Raw genomic sequence first — 25,475 nt, 5'->3', positions numbered from 1 at the left:
CAAAGAAATTGAAAGTGAAAGGATGGGAAAAAAATATTTCATGCAAGCTACAGTCAAAAGAAAGCAGGAGTAGCAACATTAATCTCAGATAAAATAGACTTTAAATGCAAGGATGTTATGAGAGACAAAGAAGGCTACTACATACTAATAAAAGCAGCAATTCAACAAGAAGAAATAACAATCATAAATGTTTATGTACCCAATTATGGTGCCACAAAATACATGAGAAAAACACTGGCAAAACTAAAGGAAACAATGGATGTTTCCGCAATAATTGTGGGAGACATCAACATATCACTCTCTCCTACAGATGGATCAACCAGGCAGAAGACCAATAAGGAAACTGAAAACCTAAACAATCAGATAAATGAATTTGATTTAACAGACATATAGAGAACATTACATCCCAAATCACCTAGATACACATTCTTCTCTAGTGACCCTGGAACTTTCTCCAGAATAGATCATATGCTGGGACATAAAACAAGCCCCAATAAATTTTTAAAAAATTGAAATTATTCAAAGCACATTCTCTGACCACAATGGAATACCATTAGAAGTCAATAAGTATCAGAGACTTAGAAAATTCACCAACACCTGGAGGTTAAACAACACACTCCTAAAATAAATGGTTTATAATGTAGAATGTAGGGGAACTAGCGATAGAGAGCAATTGGTGAAGGGGGAACGATAACCCAATAAGAATAGATAAGCTATTATGGGTGAGTTTAACGTTCTGGGAATGCCCAGGAATGACTATGGTTTGTTAATTTCTAGTGGGTGTGGTGGGAACAAGTTCACAGAAATGTTGCTATATTGGGTTATTTTCTTGGGGTAGAGTAGGAACATGTTGGACTCCCTTGTTATGGTTTGTTTGAAATTTTTTTTAATTGTATGCTTTTTTAAATTTGTTTTTTGATATAGTTGATTTTTTAAAAAAAAAGTTAATTGAAAAAAAATGAAAAAAATATGCAAAGCCCCCTTGAGGAGCTGGTGGAGAATGAAGGGTTGTTGGGCTCCCCCACCTCGATGGTTGCCGATGTGCTCACAGACATAGGGTACTGGTGGTTTGATGGGCTGAGCCCTCTAACACAGGACTTGCCCTTGGGAAGACTGCTGCTGCAAAGGAGAGGCTAGGCCTCCCTACAATTGTGCCTAAGAGCCTCCTCCCAAATGCCTCTTTGTTGCTCAGATGTTGCCCTCTCTCTCTAGCTAAGCCAACTTGGCAGGTGAAATCAATGCCCTCCCCCCGTACATGGGATGTGACACTCAGGGCAGTGAATCCCCCTGGCAATGAGGAATATGACTCCCAGGGCGGAATCTAGACCCGGCATTGTGGGATGGAGAACATCTTCTTGACCAAAAGGGGGATGTGAAAGGAAATGAAATAAGCTTCAGTGGCAGAGAGATTCCAAAAGGAGCCGAGAGGTCACTCTGGTGGGCACTCTTATGCACAATATAGACAACCCTTTTTAGGTTCTAATGAATCGGAATAGCTAGCAGTAAATACCTGAAACTATCAAACTACAACCCAGAACCCATGAATCTTGAAGATGATTGTATAAAAATGTAGCTCATGAGGGGTGACAATGTGACTGGGAAAGCCATATGGACCATACTCCCCTTTGTCTCGTTTATGGATGGATGAGTAGAAAAATGGGGGAAGAAAAAAATTAAAAAGTAGAAAAAGGCACCCAGTGTCCTTTTTTACTTTAATTGTTCTTTTCCACCATAATTTTTATTCTTATTATTTTTGTGTGTGTGGTAATGAAATTGTCAAAAATCAATTTTGGTGATAATGGTACTGTAAACAATTGAATGTACGCTTTGTTTTGTATGACTGCATGGTATGTGAATACATCACAATAAATATGAATAAAAAATAAAAATAAAAAGATTCTGGAAACAGCAGCAGATTAGATGAAGTAGAGGAATGAATAAGTGAATTTGAAGAAAGTGTTTTGGAGAGTGAAAGCACAAAAGAATGAATGGAGAAAAAAGTTGAAAAATTTGAAATGGATCTCAGGGATATGATGGATAACATGAAGTGCACAAATATAAGAAACATAGGTGTTCCAGAAGGGGAAGAGAAGGGTAAAGGTCTAGGAAGAGTATTCAAAGACATTGTTGGGGAAAACTTACCAACTGTTCCAAATGACATAAATACGAAGTCATAGATGCCCAACAAACTCCAAACAGAATAAATCCCAATAAACCCATGTTGAGACATGTTTTGATCAGATTGTCATTGCTGAAGAGAAGGAGCAAGTTCTGAAAGCAGCAAGAGAAAAGCAATTCACCACATACAAGGGGAACAACATAAGAGTAAGTAGTAACTACTCAGCAGCCACCATGGAGGCGAGAAGGCAGTGGTATAACATATCTAAAATTCTGAAGAGAAATATTACCAACCAAGAATTCTTTCAAATTTGAGGGAGAGATTAAAATCTTCACAGACAAACAAATGCTGAGAGAATTTGCTAACAAGAGACTTGCCTTACAAGAAATACTAATGGGAGCTCTACCAGCAGAGAAAAAAGAAAGGGGAGAGAGGTGTGGAGAAGGGCTCAGAACTGAAGTGTTTTAGTAAGGGTACATTAAAGGAAATAAAGAGAGAGGGGGAAAATACATCTGACAAATAAAAACCAAAGGATATGATAGCTGATTCAAGAACTGCCTTCACAGTAATAACATTGAATGTGAATGGATTAAACTCCCCAATTAAAAGATATAGATTGGCAGAATGGATTAAAAAATATGAACCATCAATATGTTGCTTACAAGAGACTTATCTTAGACCCAGAGACACAAAGAAATTGAAAGTGAAAGGATGGGAAAAAATATTCCATGCAAGCTACAGCCAAAAAAAGCAAAAGTAGCAATATTAATCTCAGATAAAATAGACTTTAAATGCAAGGATGTCATAAGAGACAAAGAAGTTCACTAGATTCTAATAAAAAGGGACAATTCAACAAGAAGAAATAACAATCATAAATGTCTATGCACCCAATCAAGGTGCACCAAAGTACATGAGACAAACATTGGCACAACTGAAGGAAGCAATACATGTTTCCACAATAAATGTGGGAGACTGCAATATATCACTCTCTCCTACAGATAGATCAATCAGACAGAGGAACAATAAGGAAATTGAAAACTTAAACAATGTAATAAATGAATTTGACTTAATATATAGAGCATTACATCCCAAATCACCAGGATAAATATTCTTCTCTAGTGCTCATGGAACTTTCTCCAGAATAGAGCATATGCTGGGCCATAAAACAAGCCTCAATAAATTTAAAAAGACTGAAATTATCCAAAGCACATTCTCTGATCACAATGGGATATAATTAGAAGTCAATAACCATCAAAGATTTAGAACACTCACAAATATCTGGAGGTTAAACAACACACTCCTAAACAATCAGTGAGTTAAAGAAGAAATAGCCAGAGAAACTGCTAAACATCTAGAGATGAAAGAAAATGAGAGCACAACATATCAAAACTTATGGGATGCAGTGAAGGCAGTATTGAGGGGAACATTTATAGGTCTAAATGCACACATTAAAAAGGAAGAAAGAGCTAAAATCAAAGAACTAATGGAACAACTGAAGAAGCTAGAAAATAAACAGCAAACTAATCCTAAACCAAGTAGAAGAAAATAAATAACAGAGATTAAAGCAGATATAAGTGACATAGAAAACAAAAACATAATAGAGATAATAAATAAAACCAAAAGTTGGTTCTTATCAACAAGATTGACAAGCCCCTAGCTAGACTGACAAAATCAAAAAGAGAGAAGACCCAAATAAACAAAATAATAAATAAGAGAGGTGACATTACTGCAGAGCCCAAAGAAATAAAAAAAAAAATTATAAGAGGATACTATGAACAACTGTTTGCCAACAAACTAGATAATGTAGAGGAAATGGACAATTTTCTGGAAGCACATGAACAACCTAGACTGACCAGAGAAGAAACAGAAAACCTCAACCAACCAATCACAATCAAAGAGATGGAATCAGTCATTGAAAAGCTTCCCACAAATAAATGCCTAGGGCCAGATGGCTTCACAGGGGAATTCTACCAAACTTTCCAAAAAGAACTGACACCAATCTTACTTAAACTCTTTCAAAACATTGAAGAAAATGGAACACTACCTAACTCATTTTATGAAGCTAACATCACTCTAATACCAATACCAGGTAAAGATGTTACAAGAAAGGAAAACTACAGCCAAATCTCCCTCATGAATACAGATGCAAAAATTCTCAACAAAATACTTGCAAATTGAATACAAAGACACATTAAAACAATCATACACCATGACCAATTGGGGTTCATTTCAGGCATGCAAGGATGGTTCAACATAAGAAAATCAATAAATGTATTACAACACATTATCAAAAGGGAAAAATAAAACGATCATTTCAATAGATGCCAAAAAAGCATTCAACAAAATCCAGCATCCTTTTTTGATAAAAACACTTCAAAAGGTAGGAATTGAAGGAAACTTCCTCAATATGATAAAAGGTGTATATGAAAAACCCACAGCCAGCACAGTACTCAATTGTGAGAGACTGAAAGTCATCCCTCTAAGATCAGGAATGAAACAAGGATTCCTACAGTCACCACTATTATTCAACATTGCACTAGAAGTGCTAGCCAGAGCAATCCAGCAAGACAAAGAAATAAAAGACATCGAAGTTGGAAAAGAAGAAGTAAAATTGTCATTAGTTGCAGATGATATGATCGTACATTTGGAAAACCCTGAGAAATCAAAGGCACAGCTACTTGAGCTTATAAACAAACTTAGCAAAGTAGCAGGATACATTTTTAATGTGCATAAGTCAGTAATGTTCCTATACACTAGAAATGACATAACTGTAGAGACACTCAAGAAAAAGATTCCATTCTCAATAGCAACTAAAAAATCAAGGACCCAGGAATAAATTTAACCAAGGATTTAAAAGACCTACACAAAGAAAATTAAATAACTTTACTAAAATAAATAGAAGAGGACTGTGCCAGTTTGAATGTATTATGTCCCCCCAAAATGCCATTATCTTTGATGTAATCTTGTGTGGGCAGACGTATCAGTGTTGATTAGATTGTAATTCTTTGAGTGTTTCCATGGAGATGTGACCCACCCAGCTGTGGGTGATGACTCTGGTTGGATAGTTTCCATGGAGTTGTGGCCCCACCCATTCAGCATGGGCCTTGATTAGTTTAGTAGAGCATTATATAAGCTCAGACTGAAGGAGCAAGCTTGCTACAGCCACAAAGGATACTTGGAAGAACACACAGAGAGCTGAGAGCAACTGAGGGTGACATTTTGAGAGGAGCTTCAGCTAAGATAGGACAAAACACCCTAAGAGCAACATTTTGGAGGATGCCATTTTGAAATGTAACCTGGGAGCAAGCAGATGCCAGCCACATGCCTTCTCAGCTAACAGAGGTTTTCCAGACACCATAGGCCATCCTCCAGTGAAGGTACCCGATTGCTGATGCCTTATCTTGGAAATTTTGTGGCCTTAAGACTATAATTCTGTAACCAAATAAAACCCCTTTATAAAAGCTGATCCATTTCTGGTGTTTTGTGAAAAGGCAGCATTAGCAAACCAGAACAGATTTTGGTACCAGAGAAGTGGAGTGCTGCTGAGATTGCAAATACCAAACATGTTGGAACGGCTTTTTTTTTTTTTTTTTTTTCTTATCTTGATAAATGATTTTATTTTATTTTTTTATCTTCATTTTATTGAGATATATTCACATACCACGCAGTCATACAAAACAAATCGTACTTTCGATTGTTTACAGTACCATTACATAGTTGTACATTCATCACCTAAATCAATCCCTGACACCTTCATTAGCACACACACAAAAATAACAAGAATAATAATTAGAGTGAAAAAGAGCAATTGAAGTAAAAAAGAACACTGGGTACCTTTGTCTGTTTGTTTCCTTCCCCTATTTTTCTACTCATCCATCCATAAACTAGACAAAGTGGAGTGTGGTCCTTATGGCTTTCCCAATCCCATTGTCACCCCTCATAAGCTACATTTTTATACAACTGTCTTCGAGATTCATGGGTTCTGGGTTGTAGTTTGATAGTTTCAGGTATCCACCACCATCTACCCCAATTCTTTGGAACCTAAAAAGGGTTGTCTAAAGTGTGCGTAAGAGTGCCCACCAGAGTGACCTCTCGGCTCGTTTTGGAATCTCTCTGCCACTGAAGCTTATTTCATTTCCTTTCACATCCCCCTTTTGGTCAAGAAGATGTTCTCCGTCCCACGATGCCGGGTCTACATTCCTCCCTGGGAGTCATATTCCACGTTGCCAGGGAGATTCACTACCCTGGGTGTCTGATCTCACGTAGTGGGGAGGGCAGTGATTTCACCTTTCAAGTTGGCTTAGCCAGAGAGAGAGGGCCACATCTGAGCAACAAAGAGGCATTCGGGAGGAGGCTCTTAGGCACAACCATAGGGAGGCCTAGCCTCTCCTTTGCAGCAACCGTCTTCCCAAGGGTAAAACTTATGGTAGAGGGCTCAACCTATCAAACCACCAGTCCCCTATGTCTGTGGTCATGGAACGGCTTTTTAAATGGATAAAAGGAAGGTTCTGGAAGAGTTGTAAGGAGCTTGAAAAAAAAGGCCTAAACTGCTTTGAATAGACCATTTGTGGGAATATGGACTCTAAAGATACTTCTGATGAGGCCTTGAAAACAAATGATGAATGTGTTGTTGAAAACTGGAAGAAAGGCAATCCTTATTTTAAAGTGGCAGAGAGTTTGGCAAAATTGTGTCCTGGTGTCAGGTAGAAGTCAGAGTTTGAGAGTAACAACCTGGAATACTTAGCTGAGGAGCTCTCCAGACTATGTGTGGAGGATTTACCCTGGCTTCTCCTTGCAGCAAATAGTAAAATGCGAGTGGAGAGAGATAAACTTAGAACTGAACTCGTGGGTTCAAAATAACCAGAAACTGATGGTTTGGAAAAGTCCTGGCTTCCAGGGGGTGGAACCCCAGAAGCTACAGCCAACATGAGGATTTAATCAAACATGGAACCCAGCCACCATTTCAGTACAAGCCAGGACTGGAGATGGAGTTATCCAGAAAGGATCTGTGGAAAGTCCTATTGTGTGATGGCTTTGACCCATGTGCTTCATGCAAAGCCAACAGAACTTTTGTGAGCTCTTTATAGATGGAGCCTTTACTGGTCTGGACTGGAGGAGACAGACAAGGAAGAAACTGAAGGAAAAATTTCTTCAAAGACAGAGCCATAGAGGTTGAGTTCTGGAGTCAAGAGGTCTCAGGCTGGGAGAGCAGAGTGGCCCACACTCATGGAAAGGATGAGTTTGCCCCAGAGATCGAGGGTGGGCCTTCCACTTAGATGTTCAGGAACAGTACTCTCACCCCAGGCCCCAGAGAGGGTGGAGCACATTCCCAGGAGTTTGGGGAGAGCCTGGCCACTACCCTACTATTTGGAGAGAGGAGAGCCTTTGCCCTGGAGAAGCAGAGTCCGGGTGGCACCCTGATGTTTGAGGAGGGTGGGGCTAAGAAGAAGGTGGTCTCCCCAATGTGTGGATATGTTGGAGCACTCACCCCAATGTTTGGAGAGAAAAGGGCTGCTGTGAAGGCCCTTGGAAAGGGTTGGACTCATGCTCTTTCAAGCCCCAAGGATAAAATGCCATTCTCTAAATAACTCTCAGACTTTGAAATCTAATGGAGTTTGCCCTGCAGGTTTTAGGAGTTGTTTTGGTCCCTTAAACCCTGTTTTCCTTTCATTTTCTCCTTATGGCAATGGGAATGTATTATCCTATGACTGTCCCTCCTCTGTATGTTGGAAGCAGATAATTGTTCTGAGTTGCACAGGTCCACAGCCAGAAGGGAATTTTGTTTTACGACAGACCACTCCTTGTAACTGATTTTGAAGGGATCTTGTACTTACTTATTGTTACTGAAATGATTTAAGTTTTTTTTATATTGTGATGGGATGAATATATTTTGTATATGGAAAGATCATGTTATTGTCAGGTCCAGGGAGTGGAATGTGCCAGTTTCAATGTATTATGTCCCTCAAAATGCCATTATCTTTGATGTAATCTTGTGTGGGCAGATGTATCAGTGTTGATTAGATTGTAATTCTTTGAGTGTTTCCATGAAGATGCGACCCACCCAACTGTGCGTGATGACTTTGGTTGGATAGTTCCCATGGAGTTGTGGCCCCGTCCATTCAGCATGGGCCTTGATTAGTTTACTAGAGCCCTATATAAGCTCAGACAGAAGGAGCAAGCTTGCTACAGCCACGAGGGACACTTGGAAGAACAGAGAGCTGAGAGCAACTGAGAGTGACTTTTTGAAGGGGAGCTTCAGCTAAGAGAGGAAAAAAACAGCCCAAGAGCAACATTTTGGAGAATGCCATTTTGAAACGTAACCTGGGAGCAAGCAGATGCCAGCCACGTGCCTTCTTAGCTAACAGCAGGTTTTCCGGAGGCCACTGGCCATCCTCCTGTGAAGGTACCTGATTGCTGATGCCTTATCTTGGGCACTTTATGGCTTAAGACTGTAACTTTGTAACCAAATAAAACCCCTTCATAAAAACTGATCCATTTCTGCTGTTTTGTGAGAAGGCAGCATTAGCAAACTGGAACAGGGACCTAAACAGAAGGAAAAATAGTCCGTGTTCATGGATAGAAAGGCTAAATGTTGTTAAGACATCAATTCTATCCAAACACATCTACAGATTCAATGCAATTCCAATCAAAATTCCAACAACCTACTTTGCAGACTTGGAAAAGCTAGGAATCAAATTTATTTGGAAAGGGAAGATGCCTCAAATTGCTAAAAACATTCTAAAAAAGAAAAATAAAGTGGGAGGACTTATACTTCCAGACTTTGAAGCTTACTATAAAGCTACAGTAGTGAAAACAGCATGGTACTGGCACAAAGATAGACATATCAATCAATGGAATCGAATTGAGAATTCAGAAATAGACCCCCAGATCTACAGTCAACTGACCTTTGATAAGGCCCCCAAACCCACTAAACTGGGATCTAACAGTCTCTGAATGCACAACTATGGATATCCATATACAAAAGAATGAAAGAGGAACCCTACCTCACACCCTAAACAAAGTTAACTCAAAGTGGATCAAAGACCTCAATATAAGAGACAGTACCATAAAACTCCTAGAAGATAATGTAGGGAAACATCTTCAAGACCTTGTATTAGGAGGTCACTTCATAGACCTTACACCCAAAGCACAAGCAATGAAAGAAAAAAAATAGATAAATGGGAAGTCCTCAAAATTAAAAGCTTCTGTACCTCAAAGGAATTTGAAAAAAAGGTGAAGGGGCAGCCAACTCAATGGGAAAAAAATATTTTGAAACCATGTATCTGATAAAAGACTGATATCTTGCACCTATAAAGAAATCCTACAACTCAACAATAGTACAAACAATCCAATTATAAAATGGGCAAAAGATATGAAAAGACATTTCTCTGAAGAAGAAATACAAAAGAATTCGGAAACAGACCCCCAGATCTATAGTTGACTGATTTTTTTATAAGGCCCCCAAATACAGTGAACTGGGACAGAACAGTCTCTTCAACAAATGGGGCTGGGAGACCTGGTTATCCATAACCAAAAGAATGAAAGAGGCCCCCTACCTCAGACCCTATACAAAAATTAACTCAGATTGTGGTGATGAATGCACAGCTATGTGATGATGCTGTGAACAACTGATTGTATACTTTGGATGATTATATGGTATGTGTGTATATCTCAGTAAAACTGCATTTAAAAAAATAACTGAAAGTGGATCAAAGACCTCAATATAAGAGACAGCACAATAAAACTCTTAGAAGTTAATATAGGGAAACATCAGGATCTAGTAATAGGCTTCTTAGACCTTACAACCAAAATACAAGCAACAAAAGAAAAAACAGATAAATGGAAATGCCTCAAAATCAAAAGCTTCTGTGCCGCAAAAGACTGTCAAAAAGATGAAGAGGCAGCCAACTCAACGGGAAAAAATATTTGGAAACCATATATCTGATAATAGACTGATATCTGCATATATAAAGAAATCCTACAACTCAAAAACAATAGTACAAACAGCCCAATTATAAAATGGGCAAAAGATATGAAAAGGCGTTTTTCTGAAAAGGAAATACAAATGGCTAAAAAACACATGAAAAAATTTTCATTTTCATTAGCTATTAGGGATATGCAAATTAAGACCACATCTCACACAAATTAGAATGGCTGCCATTAAACAAACAGGAAACTACAAATGCTGGAGAGGATGTGGACAAATTAGAACTTTTATTCATTGTTGGTGGGACTGTATAATGGTACAGCCACTCTGGAAGACAGTCTGGAGGTTCCTTAGAAAACTAGATATCACGTTACCTTTCGATTCAGCGATTTCACTTCTTGGTATATACCTGGAAGATCTGAAAGCAGTGACATGAACAGATACTTGCACGCCAATGTTCATAGCAACATTATTCACAATTGGCAAGCGATGGAAACAATCCAAATGTCCTTCAACAGATGAGTGGATAAACAAAATGTGGTATATACACATGATGGAATACTATCCAGCAGTAAGAAGTAATGAGGTTGTGAAACATATGACAATGTGGATGAACCTTGAAGACATAATGCTGAGTGAAATAAGCCAGGCACAATAAAGAGATATATTGTATATTACCACTAATGTGAACTCTGTGAAAAAATGTCAAATAAATGGTTTATATTGTAGAATATAGGGGACCTAGCAATAGACAGCAACTAGTGAAGTGGGAACAATAATCTAACAAGAACAGATAAGTTATGGAGGGTAATCTTAATATTATGGGAATGCTTAGGAACGACTATGGCTTGTCAATTTTTGGGGGGTGTAGTAGGAACATGTTGGAAGCAATGCAGTTATTTTAGGTTATATGTTTTTCTTATTACTGTTTTGGTTTTGTTTGAAATTTTTTTTATTTTTATTGTTTGGTTTTTTAATTTTTTGATAAAGTTTTTAAAAAAGAAAAAAGGTAAAAAAAGAAGAAGAAGAAATCACAAAGGAAATAGAAAACATCTTCAGGCAAATGAAAATGAAAACAACATACAAAAACTTAAGGGATGCAGTAAAGGCAGTGCTAAGAGGGAAATTTATAGCTCTATAAGCTTACATTAAAAGGAAAGAAAAAAATTTTTTAATCTGAGATCTAACCTCAAAACCAGAAGAACTAGAAAAGGAAGAGCCAACTATGCCAAAGAGAGAAGGAAGGAAATAGCAAAGATAAGAGCAGAGAAAAACAAAATAGAGAATTTAAAAAAAAAAGAGAGCCAATAAAATCAAAAGTTGGTTCTTTGTAAAGATCAATAAGCTTGACAAATCTTTAGCAAGACTGACAAAAAATCAGAGATGATGCAAAAAGCTAAAATCAGAAATAAAAAGGGGTACATTACTTCCAAGCCCACAGAAATAAAAAGGATTATAAGAGGATACTTTGAACAATTGTAGGCCAACAAACTAGATAACCTAGATGAAAAGGACAAATTCCTAGAGACACACAAACTACATATACTGACTCAAGAAGAAATAAAAGATATTAACAGGCCCAAAAAAGTAAAGAAACTGAATCAGTGTCATGGTTAGGTTCATGTGTCAACTTGGTCAGGTGATGGTGTCCAGTTGTCTGGTCAAGCAAGCACTGGCCTATTACTGCAAGGATATCTGTGACTGGTTAATAAACCAGAAAGCTGGTTTATTAAATCATCAGTCAATTGGCTGCAGCTGTGACTGATTACATCAACAAAGGGCGTGTCTTCTGCAATGAGAAAATTCAGTCAGCAGGATTTAATCCAATCAGTTGAAGACCTTTAAGTGAGGAAGATAGAGGACCTTCATTTCTTCTTAAGCTAGCCAGGAAAGCATTTCCTGAGGAGTTCATCAAATACCTTTATTGGAGTTGCCAGTTCACTGCCTGCCCTATGGAATTTGGACTCGTGCATCCTGCCCTGTGGAATTTGGACTTGTGCATCCCCACGGTTGTGTGAGACACTTTTATAAAATCTTTTATAGATATCTCTTGTTGACCTTAGAGAACCCTAACTAACACAACTTGGTACTGGGAGTGGTTCTTGAGAAACAGCTTTTGGCCTGCTATAGGGCCTTAGTAGAGATAGAATGCTTAACCATGGGCCACCAAATTACCATGAGACCTGAGTTACCTATCATGAACTGGGTATTGTCTGACTCACCAAGCCATAAAGTTGGGCATGCACAGCAGAACTCCATCATAAAATGGAAATGGCATATATAAGATAGAGCTCGAGTGGGTCCTGAAGGCACAAGTAAGTTAGTTACATGAGGAAGTTGCCCAAATGCCCATGGCCCCCACTCCTTCCACCTTACCTTCTTTTCCCAGCCCACAGCTCTGGCATCTTGGGGAGTTCCTTACAATCAGTTGACTCCGGAAGAGAAAACTTGGGCCTGGTTTACAGATGGTTCTTCATGATATGCAGGCACCACCCGAAAGTGGACTGTTGCAGCACTGCAGCCCATTTCTGGGATGTCCCTGAAGGACAATGGTGAGGGGAAATCCTCCCAGTGGATGGAACCTCAAGCAGTGCACCTGGTTGTTCATTCTGCTTGGAAGGAGAACTGGCCAGAGATGCATTTGTATTCTGATTCATGGGCTATTGCTAATGGTTTGGCTGGATGGTCAGAGACTTGGAAGGAAAATGATTGGAAAATTGGTGACAAAGAAGTCTGGGGAAGAGGTATGTGGATAGACCTGAGTGGGCAAAAAACATGAAAATATTTGTCCTATGTGAATGCTCACCAGAGAGCGACTTCAGCAGAGGAAGATTTTAATCAAGTGGATAAGATGACCCGTTTGGTGGATATCAGTCAGCCTCTTTCCCCAGCCACTCCCATCATTGCCCAATGGGCTCATAAACAAAGTGGTCATCATGGTAGGGATGGAGGTTATGCATGGGCTTCTATTCTACCCACCAAGACTGACCTGGCCACAGCTGCTGGTGAGTGCCCAGTCTGCCAGCAGCAGAGACCCACACTCAGACCGTGATATGGCACCATTCCCCGAGGTGATCAGCCTACTACTTGGTGGGAGGTTGATTACATTGGACCATTTCTGTCATGGAAGGGGCAGCGACTTGTCCTCACTGGAATAGACACATACTCCGGATATGGGTTTGCCCTCCGTGCACACAAACTACCATCTGTGGACTTACAGAATGCTTTATCCACCATCATGGTATTCCACACAGCATTGCTTCTTATCAAGGAACTCACTTCACAGCAAATGAAGTAAGGGAATGGGCACATGCTCATGGAATTCTCTGGTCTTACCATGTTCCCCATCATCCAGAGGCAGCTGGATTGACAGAATGGTGGAATGGCCTGTTGAAGACTCAATTTCTGCACCAACTAGGTGGCAATAACTTGCAGGACTGGGACAGTGTTCTCCAGGAGGCTGTGTATGCTCTGAATCAGAGTCCACTCTATGGAGCTGTTTCTCCCATAGCCAGGATTCATGGGTCCAAGAACCAAGCAGTGGAAGCAGGAGTGGCACCACTTGCTATCACTCCTAGTGATCCACTAGGAAAATTTTTGCTTCCTGTCCCTGCAAGCTTAAGCTTTGCTGGTCTGGAAGTCCTAGTTCCAAAAGGAGGAGTGCTTCCACCAGGAAACACAACAATAATTCCATTGAAATGGAAGTTAAGACTGTCATCTTGCCACTTTGGACTTCTTATGCCTCTGAATCAACAGGCAAGGAAGGGGATTACTGTACTGGCTGGGGTAATTGACCCTGACTATCAAGGGGAAATAGCACTGCAACTACACAATGAAGGCAAAGAAGAGTTTTCCTGGAATACAGGAGATCCCCTAGGGTGTCTCTTAGTACTACCATGCCCTGTGATTAAAGTCAATGGAAAACTGCAACAACCCAATCCAGGCAGGACTATTAATGGCCAAGAAACTTCAGGAATGAAGGGAAGGTTTGGATCATCCCACCAGGCAAAGAAACATGGCCAGCTGAAGTGCTTGCTGAGAGTAAAGGGAACATGGAATGGGTAGTGGAAAAAGGTAGTGATAAATATGAACTACAACACACATGACCAGCTACAGAAACAAGGACTATGATGGCATGAATATTTCCTCCTTCTTTTGTTATGAGTATATTTGTATTTGTCTGTAAAGCAAATATCTTTGTTTTCTTCTCTATCTTATCTCCTCATCAAATGACATAAGCTGTATTGTTCATTTTGCAGTATTTAAGTTAAAGGAAATCAAGTTTAAGAGTTAATGCCACCCAAGGACTTTGTGCTAGTCTGGATATATTATGACCCCCAAGAAAAAGCCATGATCTTTTAATCCAGTAAAATGGGATATTGGGATTAGGTTGTTTCCATGGAGATGTGACCCATTCAACTAAGAGTAACACCTTTGGCTAGGGTGTGACCTCTGATTCAATGTTTCCATGGAGGTGTGACCCCCCCCCCCATTCAGCATGGGCCTTGATTAGTTCACTGGAGTTTTATAAAAGAGCTCACATACAGAAGGAGCTCAGAGCTGCAGCTTAAAGAAACATTTTGAAGACAGCCATTGAAAGCTGATGCTGACATTTTAGAGAACGCCTTTTTGAAACGCAACCTGGGAGCATGCAGATGCCAGCCATGTGCCTTCCGAGCTAACAGAGGTTTTCTGATGCCAATGGCCTTTCTCCAGTGAAGATAACCTATTGCTGATGCCTTACCTTGGACACTTTATGGCCTTAGACTGTAACTTTGCAACCAAATAAACCCCCTTTATAAAAGCTAATTCTTTTCTGGTATTTTGCATTCCAGCAGCGTTAGCAAACCAGAACAGACTTGCACTCTATTCTGGAGAGATTTAGTGCATTTCCAGTTGTACATAGGACAGCTGAGAAATGTTAGGCGAAATATATGTCTGTTGTTGTTCTCTACTTAGAGATAAAGTATGGTTTAAGGTGATGTGTATAACTGCCAAGTTGACAAGGGGTGGACTGTGATGGTTAGGTTCATGTGTCAACTTGGCCAGGTGATGGTGTCCAGATGTCTGGTCAAGCAAGCACTGGCCTAACCGTTACTGCAAGGATATTTGTGGCTGGTTAATAAATCAGAAAGCTGGTTTATTAAATCATCAGTCAATTGGCTGCAGCTGTGACTGATTACATCAATGAAGGGTGTGTCTTCCACAATGAAAGAATTCAATCAGCTGGATTTAATCCAATCAGTTGAAGACTTTTACGTGCGAAAGACAGAGGACCTCCATTTCTTTGGCTAGCCAGTGAAGCATTTCCTGAGGAATTCACTGAATGCCTTCAACGGAGTTGCCAATTCACTGCCTGTCCTATGGAATTTGAACTTGTGCATCCTGCCCTATGGAAGTTAGACTTGTACATCCCCACAGTTGCATGATACACTTTTATAAAATCTTATATCTATAGATATCTCTTGTTGATTCTGTTTCCTTAGAGAACCCTAACTAATATAATCAGTAATCAAAACTTCCCAATAAAGAAAGGCCTGGGACCAACTGGCATCACCAGTGAATTTTACCAAACATTCCTAGAGGAATTAACACCAACCCTAACCCAACTCTTCCAAAAAATTATGAATACAGATGCAAAAATCCTCAACAAAATGCTAGCAAACCCAATCAACAGCATATTAAAAGAATTACACACCATGATCAAGTGGATATATAAGGGTATGCAAGGGTGGTTCAACACAAGAAAATCACTTACTGTAAAACATATCTGACAAAACCCAGCACCTCTTCTTGATAAAAAAACACTCAGAAAAGTAGGAATAGAAAGAAACTTCCTGAACATGATAAAGTACATATATGAAAACCCACAGGTAACATCAGATCAATTGTGAAATACTAAAAGCTTTCCCCCTAAGATATGGAACAAAACAAGATGCTCATTGTCTCCACTGTTATTCAAAATTGTACTGGAAGTTCTAGTCAGAGCAATTAGGCAAGAAAAAGAAACAAAAGTCATCCAAATTGGAAAGGAAGAAGCAAAACTTTCCCTATCTACAGATGGCATGATCGTGTATAAAGAATATCCTGAAAAATCCACAACAAAGCTACTAGAGCTAATAAATTCAGCACAGTGGCAGGGTACAAGATCACAATGCAAAAATCAGTAATGTTTTTATATACTAGTAATGAATAAACTGAAGAAGAAATCAAGAAAAATCTATTTAAAATAGCAATTAAAAGCATCAAATATCTAGGAATAAATTTAACCACGGCTATTAAGGACTTGTATACAGAAAACCACAAAACATTGCTTAAAGAAATCAAAGAAGCCCTAAATGGATTTAAAAACTAAGTATTAAGATGTCAATTCTACCCAAAGTGATTTACAGATTCAAACAATTCCAATCAAAATTCCAACAGCCTTCTTGGCAGAAATGGCAAAGCCAATCATCAAACTTATTTGGAAGGGTAAGGGACCCCAAATAGCCAAAAAAATCTTGAAAAAGATGAATGAAATTGGGGGACTCACATCTCCTGATTTTAAAACTTATTACAAAGCTACAATAATCAAAGCAGCATGTTACCCACACAAGGATAGGCATACAGATCATTGGAATCAAATTAAGAGTTCAGAAATAAACCTTCACATCTATGGCCAATTGGTTTTTGAAAAGGGTGCCAAGTCCAATCAATGCGGAAAAAACAGTCTCTTCAACAAATGGTGTTGCATATGGTGTTGCATATCCATATGCAAATGAAGGTGGACTGTATAAAACAATTAACTCAGAATGGATCAAAGACTTAAATACAAGAACCAGAACTATAAAACTCCTAGAAGAAAACACAGGAAAGCATTTTTAGGGCCTTGTGTTAGGCAATGGTTTCTTAGACTACACCAAAAGCATAAGCAACAAAGAAAAAAGTAAATGGGCTTCATCAAAATTTAAAACTTTTGCAGATCAATGAACTTCATGAAAGAAAAAAGACAATCAACAGAATGGAGGAAATATTTGGAAACCATATATCTGATTTAATATCCAGACTATGTAAGGAAATCCAACAACTTGACAACAAAAAGACAGACAACCCAATTTAAAGATCAGCCAAAGACTTAAATAGACATTTCTCCAATGAAGAGATACAAATTGCCAAAAAGCAAATCAAAAGATGCTTAACATCATTAGCCATTAAGGAAATGCAAATCATAACCACAAAGAGATATCAGTTTCACAAGTAGCTATTCTAGCTATCCACTAAAATAGCTACTATTTAAAACAAACAAACAAACAAACAAAAACAACAACAACAAAAAACAGAAAATAACAAGTGTTGAAGAGGATCTGGAGAAATAGGAACACTCATGCACTGTTAGTGGGAATGTAAAATGGTGCAGCTGCTGTGGAAAATAGTTTGGTGATTCCTCAGAAAGGTAAGTATAGAATTACCATATGACTCAGCAATCCCATTTCCAAGTATATACCCAAAAGAATTGAAAGCAGGAACTTGAACAGATATTTACACACCAATGTTCTTAGCAGCATTATTCACAATTGCCAAAAGATGGAAGTAACTAAAGTGTCTGTCAACAGATGAGTATATTAACAAAATGTGGTATATACACTCAATGGACTACTATGCAGCTATAAAAAGGAAGTTCTGATACACTTGACAACATGGATGAACCTGAAAGAAATCATTTGAGTGAAATAAGCCAGACACAAAAGGACACATATTGTATGATCTCACTGATACGAAATAATTAGAATATGCAAATAATTCAGAGTCAGAATATAGAATACAGTTACCAGGGGCCTGGGTGTGGGTAGGGAATGGGAAGTTAATGTTTAATTGGTACATAGTTTCTGCTTGGAGTGATGGAAAAATCTTGATGGTGATAGTGGCACAACATAGTGAATGTGAATGGCACTATGGAACTGTGTCTTTGAATGTGGTTGAAATGGGAAATTTTGAGTTGTGTATATGTTACTAGAATGAAAATTTTTAAAAAACCATAGGACTGTAAAATATAAACATAGAACCCTAATGTTATCTATGACTCTGGTTAATGGTATAATTATAGTGCTGTTATAACAGGAGTGCAAAGTGTTAATGATAGGGAGGACTGAGGCGCAGGGAGGTATATAGGAGTTCTGTATTTTATGTGAGAGCTTTCTGTAAAGCCGCAACTTCTAATTGAAAAAAAAAAACAAAAAACAAAAAATAAATGTTAAATACACACCTACCAAAAAAATGCTGCTGAAGTCCCCTTTCTTTCCTTTCCTTTTTTCCATTTTCATCTTTTCTTTTCAAAAATCACAGCTAATATGAAGGCCAGCAATCAAAATATTATTAGTCATTATAAGCCTTTTAGTAATATATTGCTTTTTAAACTACACAAATGTAATACTTTTGTAAATATATGAAGTTTTAGAAGATTGCATTTTAATTATATGGTACTGTGTTACGCAGCATATGGAAAAACTAAAACTCATCCATTATCCTTAAAGATTTATAATAAGCCAGGGAACTCTAATATAAGTGTGGACAGATAACTAAAAACATAAGTAGGCAATAAGGTGTATCAATATATCAAATACTCCAGGGAATGATAATTACATTAAATACAAATTGATAGAAATATGGGAATTTTTAAGTACAGAGCAAGTAGAGGAGAAGGTGATTCTGGCACTTATTACCTAGAAATAACAGCTATCTTCTAAGTTCCTCTATTAAGCTATACACTTACACTATACATATATTATTGCTAATCCTCACAACAACCTTTAGGGAAAGCATTATTGCTCATATTTTACAAATGAGTAAAAGGTAGGACCAGAATTTGCATTTGAAGCTGTCTAAGTTTATATCCTTTCAAAACTAAAAATATACATTCAACTTAAATTTAGGAGGAAAAAACGTATGCCCTTTGATCTTACTCTATCTAATAGCTGCTCACTTTTGCCATGTTCCATGATCAAGGCTGACATTCAGCTGGTATGCACTGGTGTGGCGTAAGGTCTGAAAGCTGTTTTGAGAGTCAGGCATCTGTTCTGCTTGATTGGTGTCCATGCCATACTGATCATTAAATATTTTAAATATTACACCTGTCCATGGCACTGAACTCTGAGCCCTCAATCAAATACTTATCCAGATACTTGAAAAGATCCAAAACCACTTCTTAGGACACATTTTCCATGCCCAGAGGTACACAGGTCTACTTCTATGCCAAATTTGTCTGGTCCTCTCTCTATGTAAGAACATGTCAAGATTCTAGTTTTTATAGTTCTTCTTTGTGTTTAACCTTTGCCATATGTATATACTAAAGCATGTGTCACTTCCTTAAATCAGCAGTACAAAATTACTGAACTCTAGGTTCTCACCAAAGAGTTCAACCTTGAAATGACATCTGGCTTCTCATATCAAAAGTCAGGTTTGTAGCATTTGATATTTGGGAAGACAGTCTAATGGACAGGATACTACCCACACATTCCTCAGTTCTTGTTATCAAACGGATCACCAGAGAGAAATGTGTCTGGACATCAGCTTAGATCCTTAGATAGAAATGTCTACATTCAATTTTACACAAAATTAAATTATTGGATTTTATAGAGGTTCAGTATAAGAAATAACCATATGAAAAAAAGAAAGCAATGGTATAAATGTATCAAGGACAAATCTAAATGTTGTCACAACAAAGAAGTATGATTTGTTTCTGAGGGCTCCATCTTCTAGATTTATTTATAAATTAGTAATGCCAAGACCAGTTTACCCTACCAACATAAATAAAATGTTACACAAGCTCCCTCAAATGTTTAAGATACAGAACTACCAAAAAACATGTTCCATTAAGTTGACTGTATCATCCTCTTTAGAAATTTCTATAACTCCAGCCTGAGATCGAAGAATGGACATGATGTCATCAGATAATTTGTCAAAGCCAATCTGTAAACATATATTTGCCATTTCTTGCCACCTTTCTAGGCAGAACAATGGATCATTTATGATAAGATGTTCAGTTGCATCTGCAGAAAAAATACATTATTTAGTATGGCACTAATCCTTATTTGATAATCCACACTCAATGATTCTTCAAAATAGAAAAGGACATCATTTCAAGTCTATTACTATTAAAATCCACCTGATTCCCATAAGTTTAATGACATTACATGGGGAGTGCTTACTTCAGCTCATGGTAAGTACTCAAGTTTCAGCTCCTTCTCTTCCTCCTTTATCATTAACCTCTTCACGACCCTCTACCATTTCTCACATTCCACACTCCTCCACTCATCTCCTTCTTGTAAGACAGCAGATGCTGAAGGCTACAAGGCAGGAAGCTCAGAAAGTAAAGGCGTAGAATCAGCCTTATTTACAGAGTCTAAAAGGCACCACTGGAAACTATCTATTAACCAAGGTCCAAAAGATCTAGTTTTCATGATCCTAGTAGTGCTGACCCATGGGCTTGAGAAACTTTGGTATACCCATCATCCTATCCCTAGATGGAGACCTCTTAATGATGGTGTTTAACAAACATCTTTCTAAGGGAAATAAAAGAAGGATTTTTTTAACTAAAGAAATAAAATGATATTACTTATTTTTGAAAATCAACTATTGTGACTCTCTTTGGAATATATTTGTTTATGGAACATATTTATTACCTGCATTACTTAGGGTACTTCATAAAAGAGTATCTCTTTTTCAAATATCATCATTACTATTATTTTCTTTCTACCATGATTATTATTTTCCTATCAAATAAAATTTTTATTTGATATCTATAGTGATAACTTCAAAGTACAAAATCATCTTCCAAAATATGTTTCATATAATTTATAGAGTATATAATACCATTCTTTCCTTGACCCCATAAAAGAATTTAAAATAAAGTTGTTGTCTTAGTTTGCTAATGCTGCAGAATGCAAAACACCAGAGATGGATAGGCTTTTATAAAACGGGGGTTTATTTCGCTACACAGTTACAGTCTTAAGGCCACAAAGCGTCCAAGGTAACACCTCAGCAATCGGGTACCTTCACCGGAGGATGGCCAATGGCGTCCGCTAAACCTCTGCTAGCTAGGAAGGCAGCTGGCGTCTGCTCCAAAACTCTGGCCTCAAAACGGCTTTCTCCCAGGACATTCCTCTTTAGCAAGCTTGCTTCTCTTCAAAACATCACTCCCAGCTGCACTCTCTTCCCTCTCTCTGAGTCAGCTCATTTATATAGCTCCACTGATCAAGGCCCACCCCAAACGGGCGGGGCCACGCCTCCATGGGAACATCTCATCTGAATCATCTCCCACAGCTGAGTGGGGCACATTCCAAGCAAATCCAACCATCACCAAAAACGTCTACCCCACAGGACTACAAAGACAATGGCATTTGGGGGACACAACACATTCAAACCGGCACAGTTGTCTACTCAAGTTTGACATTAAATTAATGAAAGGAAAGAAAACAGTGAGATCTGATTAGATATCCCTGACCACATGGCAGAACTAGGTTCAGAGTGAATACCATATGTAAATATGCATATATTTGGTTGAGGAATAAAATATATATATATATATGTATAAAGTTATATCTATTAGATAAACATTTAAAATACACACAAAAAGATTGCTAAATATATACATGTTAATACATACAAAGTTTTTAGAATAGTCTTAGAAATTTTAATTATTATGATATTTCCCTCAGGTTTCATAAAATCATAAATTATTACAATTCCCTAAAGAAATATATTCTATTGCCAATAGACTATTACTGATATGGTAATCTTTACATTTATAAACTCCCAAAGTTAACACTTGCCAAGAGGGAACTCTTAGGAAAATATGAATTAACTCATACATAATAATCTTGAAACTTCACCACAATGTTGTCCAAGTATTTCAATTGTTACTAGCAACTTCCTTCTCCATCTCAGTCTCTCCTAAACAACCCACTACTATTTTTTCCACAACAATATTTTACTGTACTTACCTTTCCCACCTTTATTCATTTCTTGAAGTAGCTTAATGGCAACTTTTTTCATATCTACAGAAAACAGATGAAGTATGGCAAGACCCAAAGATAAAGATGGTGGTTTCCCATTCCATTCTTTAGTGAGGCACTGAATTAATTCCGTTTGGGGACATAACATTATTAGCTCCAACAGGTCATCTGGAAGCAGAAAATGAAAAACTATGTCTCAACCTAATATGACAAATCAGCTAGAAACTGAGACTAGCTAATGCCTACACTTCCCAATCAACACTTCTTTATCCAATCCTTCCAAACTCCTCAGTGCCCCACTCCAACCCAAACTCCAACTCAACCATGAAAATCATGCTCAATACAGCAAAAATCAAACAAAGGAAAACACCCCATAACAAAGATTATGAGGGAAAAAAACAAGCTTATCAAAGGATGGTGTGGTAGATTGAGTTAAGTACCACAATTTTGACATGTTCTTAATCTTAATCCACACTCCTGTGGGTATGAATTCACTGTAAACAGGATCACTTGAATATATCATTTTTAGTTAAGGTGTGGCCCAACTGAATGAGGTTGGGTCTTAATCTGGACTACTAGAGGCCTAATAAAAGAAAGAAATTGGAAGCCAGAATCAGAAAAGGCCACCAGGAGAAGCCAGAAGTCAGCAGGAACCCAGAAAAGAAAAGACATCACACATGAGGTAGGGATTCAAGCCAAGGAACCACAAGGATTGTGGCAATCTCTCACTAGAAAGCTACCAACTCCAGAAGGAAGCAAGACTTCTAGCCTCCGAACACAAGACAATAAGTTCCTGTTGTTAAACCAAAAACCATTGTGTGGTATTTGTCATAACAGCTGGGCAAATTAATACAGACTGTAATGAAAAGAAATGTGGTAAAATAGAAAAGAACTAGATTAGCAATTAAGAAATCTGAATTCTAATCATAGTTTCATCCAATTACTTACTCATTTGGATCTCAGTTTCTGTATCCGAAAAGTGATGGACATAATTTCTAAGGTTCCATCTAATACTGCTTCATGTTTGTCTAAATCTTGTTGCTCATACCTGGGCCAAATTCTAGTGAATATAATGTCTGTCTTTCTGTTCCTTGCACACAAACATCAAAAATAGGTTCAATAATATTTTTCCTTAAAAAATTAAGTATTCATAAATTCTAAAATGATGATTTTAAGAAGCAATTGGCGAGGGAGAACCTAAGATGGCGGCTAGGTGAGACAGGGCAAAAAAACACCTCCATGAAAAATACTAGATAAAAACCAGAAGGTGACCCAGAATACCGGTTTCAGCAATGCACCAGCTGGACAAGGTCTGCTAGAACCACAGGGGCCATGCACTTGGTGAAACCAGTAGTCTGCATTCTGAAACAAGTGAGTAAGCCGGCTGAAAGACCTGCAGCTGTGCTGTGGTGTGGGGAAGCCAGGGATTGGCATTTGGAGATGGATTGGTTCTTTTAAAAAAAAAGGGAAAAACCCAGGAGCAGCTGCAGTTTCAACGGTGGGAACCGCGCAGTGAAGCACGGCAGGAGCGGGCTGAGCTGGCCTCTCGGTGTCTGGCATGGAGGATAGCCCACTGCAGATTCCCTCAGGGCCAGGGGAGCGGAGAGGAGAGCCAAATGGAGAAAGAAACCCTGCTGCTTGCAGCTGGCTCCCCGGCGGGCTGGAGACACTCCTGCCCAGGGCCGTGCCCACAGCCCAGAGCCGCGCCAGTTGTCTCAGAGCCGGGAAGGAGGAACTGTGCAAAAAGGGGGGGTGTTGAGATCTTTGCATCAGGCTGAGAGCGCCCCTGCAAGGCCCGGGGCTTCCCTTGAGGGACGGCGTACACTTGTGACGTAGCACAGCCTTCCCTCAGCAGAGGTCCTGGAAGATCACAGCCGAGAAGGGGTCCGCTCGGAAAACTCAGAGACACTACATTGATGCCAGTGGTTTGTGGGTCAGCAACAGAGAAAATCTGGGGCAAAACTGTAATGAAGGCTTAGAATCTTGCAACAGCCTTGAATCTCCAGGAACACCTGGGAGGTTTGAATATTAAAGCTGCCCTGCCTCCCTAACCACCCAGACACACACCCCACATTCAGGGTGGACACCTCCAACAACACACCCAAACTGAGTTCACCAACTGAACCCCACAAGAATCATTTCCCCACACACCATTAAGACAAAGTTGAGGAGAACTGACTTGAGGGGTATAGGTGACTCGCAGACACCATCTGATGGTTAGTTAAAGTGTACGCCAGCAACTTGTATTTCTGAAAAATAAGATTGGTATTTTTTTTACAACTTGAAAGAACCCTATCAAGCAAAGCAAATGTCAAGAGGCCAAAAACAAGAGAAAATCTTAATGCATATGATAAAACCAGATGATATGGAGAACCCAATTCCAAACACCCGAATCAAAATATCAGAAGAGACACAGTACTTTGCACAATTAATCAAAGACCTAAAATCAAACAATGAGAGCATGGCACAGGACATAAAGGACATGAAGAAGAGCATGGCACAGGATATAAAGGACATAAAGAAGACTCCAGAAGAGCATAAAGAAGGAATTGCAAGAGTAAATAAAAAAAATAGAAGACCTTATGGAAATAAAAGAAAATGTTGGCCAAATTAAAAAGACTCTGGATACTCATAATACAAGATTAGAGGAAGCTGAACAACGACTCAGCATCCTCAATGACCACAGAATGGAAAATGAAAGAACAAAAGAAAGAATGGGGGAAAAAACTGAAAAAATCGAAATGGATCTCAGGGATAAGATAGATAAAATAAAATGTCCAAATTTAAGACTCATTGGTGTCCCAGAAGGGGAAGAGAAGGGTAAAGGTCTAGAAAGAGTATTCAAAGAAATTGTTGGGGAAAACTTCCCAAACATTCTACACAATATAAATACACAAAGCATAAATGCCCAGTGAACTCCAAATAGAATAAATCCAAATAAACCCACTCCAAGACATATTCTGGTCAGACTGTCAAATAATGAAGAGAAGGAGCAAGTTCTGAAAGCAGCAAGAGAAAAGCAATTCACCACATACAAAGGAAACAACATAAGACTAAGTTGTGACTAGTCAGCAGCCACCATGGAGGCGAGAAGGCAGTGGCATGACATATTTAAAATTCTGAGAGAGAAAAATTTCCAACCAAGAATCCTTTATCCAGCAAAACTCTCCTTCAAATTTGAGGGAGAGCTTAAATTTTTCACAGACAAACAAATGCTGAGAGACTTTGCCAATAAAAGACCTGCCCTACTTCAGATACTAAAGGGAGCCCTACCGACAGAGAAACAAAGAAAGGAGAAAGAGATATAGAGAATTTTAACAGACATATATAGAACCTCACATCCCAAATCACCAGGACACACATTTTTCTCTAGTGATCACGGATCTTTCTCCAGAATGGACCATATGCTGGGACATAAAACAAGCCTCAATAAATTAAA

General features: G+C 38.5%; 1 protein-coding gene across 4 annotated transcripts in view; it reads right to left on the bottom strand.

Annotated features, from left to right (window-relative positions):
• CLHC1 (clathrin heavy chain linker domain containing 1) overlaps nt 1-25,475 on the bottom strand; it is a 186,400-nt gene that overhangs the window by 62,746 nt on the left and 98,179 nt on the right. For 2 of the 4 annotated variants that reach the window (XM_037806838.1, XM_037806839.1), the window contains 2 exons: nt 22,025-22,204; nt 19,305-20,071 (listed from right to left, as the gene is read on the bottom strand). In XM_037806838.1, coding sequence (XP_037662766.1) covers nt 19,875-20,071; nt 22,025-22,204 — 377 coding nt within the window. In that variant the 3' untranslated portion in view covers nt 19,305-19,874. Of the gene's footprint in view, nt 1-19,304; nt 20,072-22,024; nt 22,205-25,475 lie in introns of those variants that run through there. The other 2 variants (XR_005212352.1, XM_037806840.1) reach the window with 1 other exon arrangement.

This window comes from Choloepus didactylus, chromosome 17, assembly GCF_015220235.1.
Source record: "Choloepus didactylus isolate mChoDid1 chromosome 17, mChoDid1.pri, whole genome shotgun sequence".
Lineage (NCBI taxonomy): Eukaryota > Metazoa > Chordata > Mammalia > Pilosa > Megalonychidae > Choloepus > Choloepus didactylus.
The sequence above is the reverse complement of the archived record's forward strand: the minus strand, read 5'-3'. Positions and strand labels throughout refer to the sequence as shown.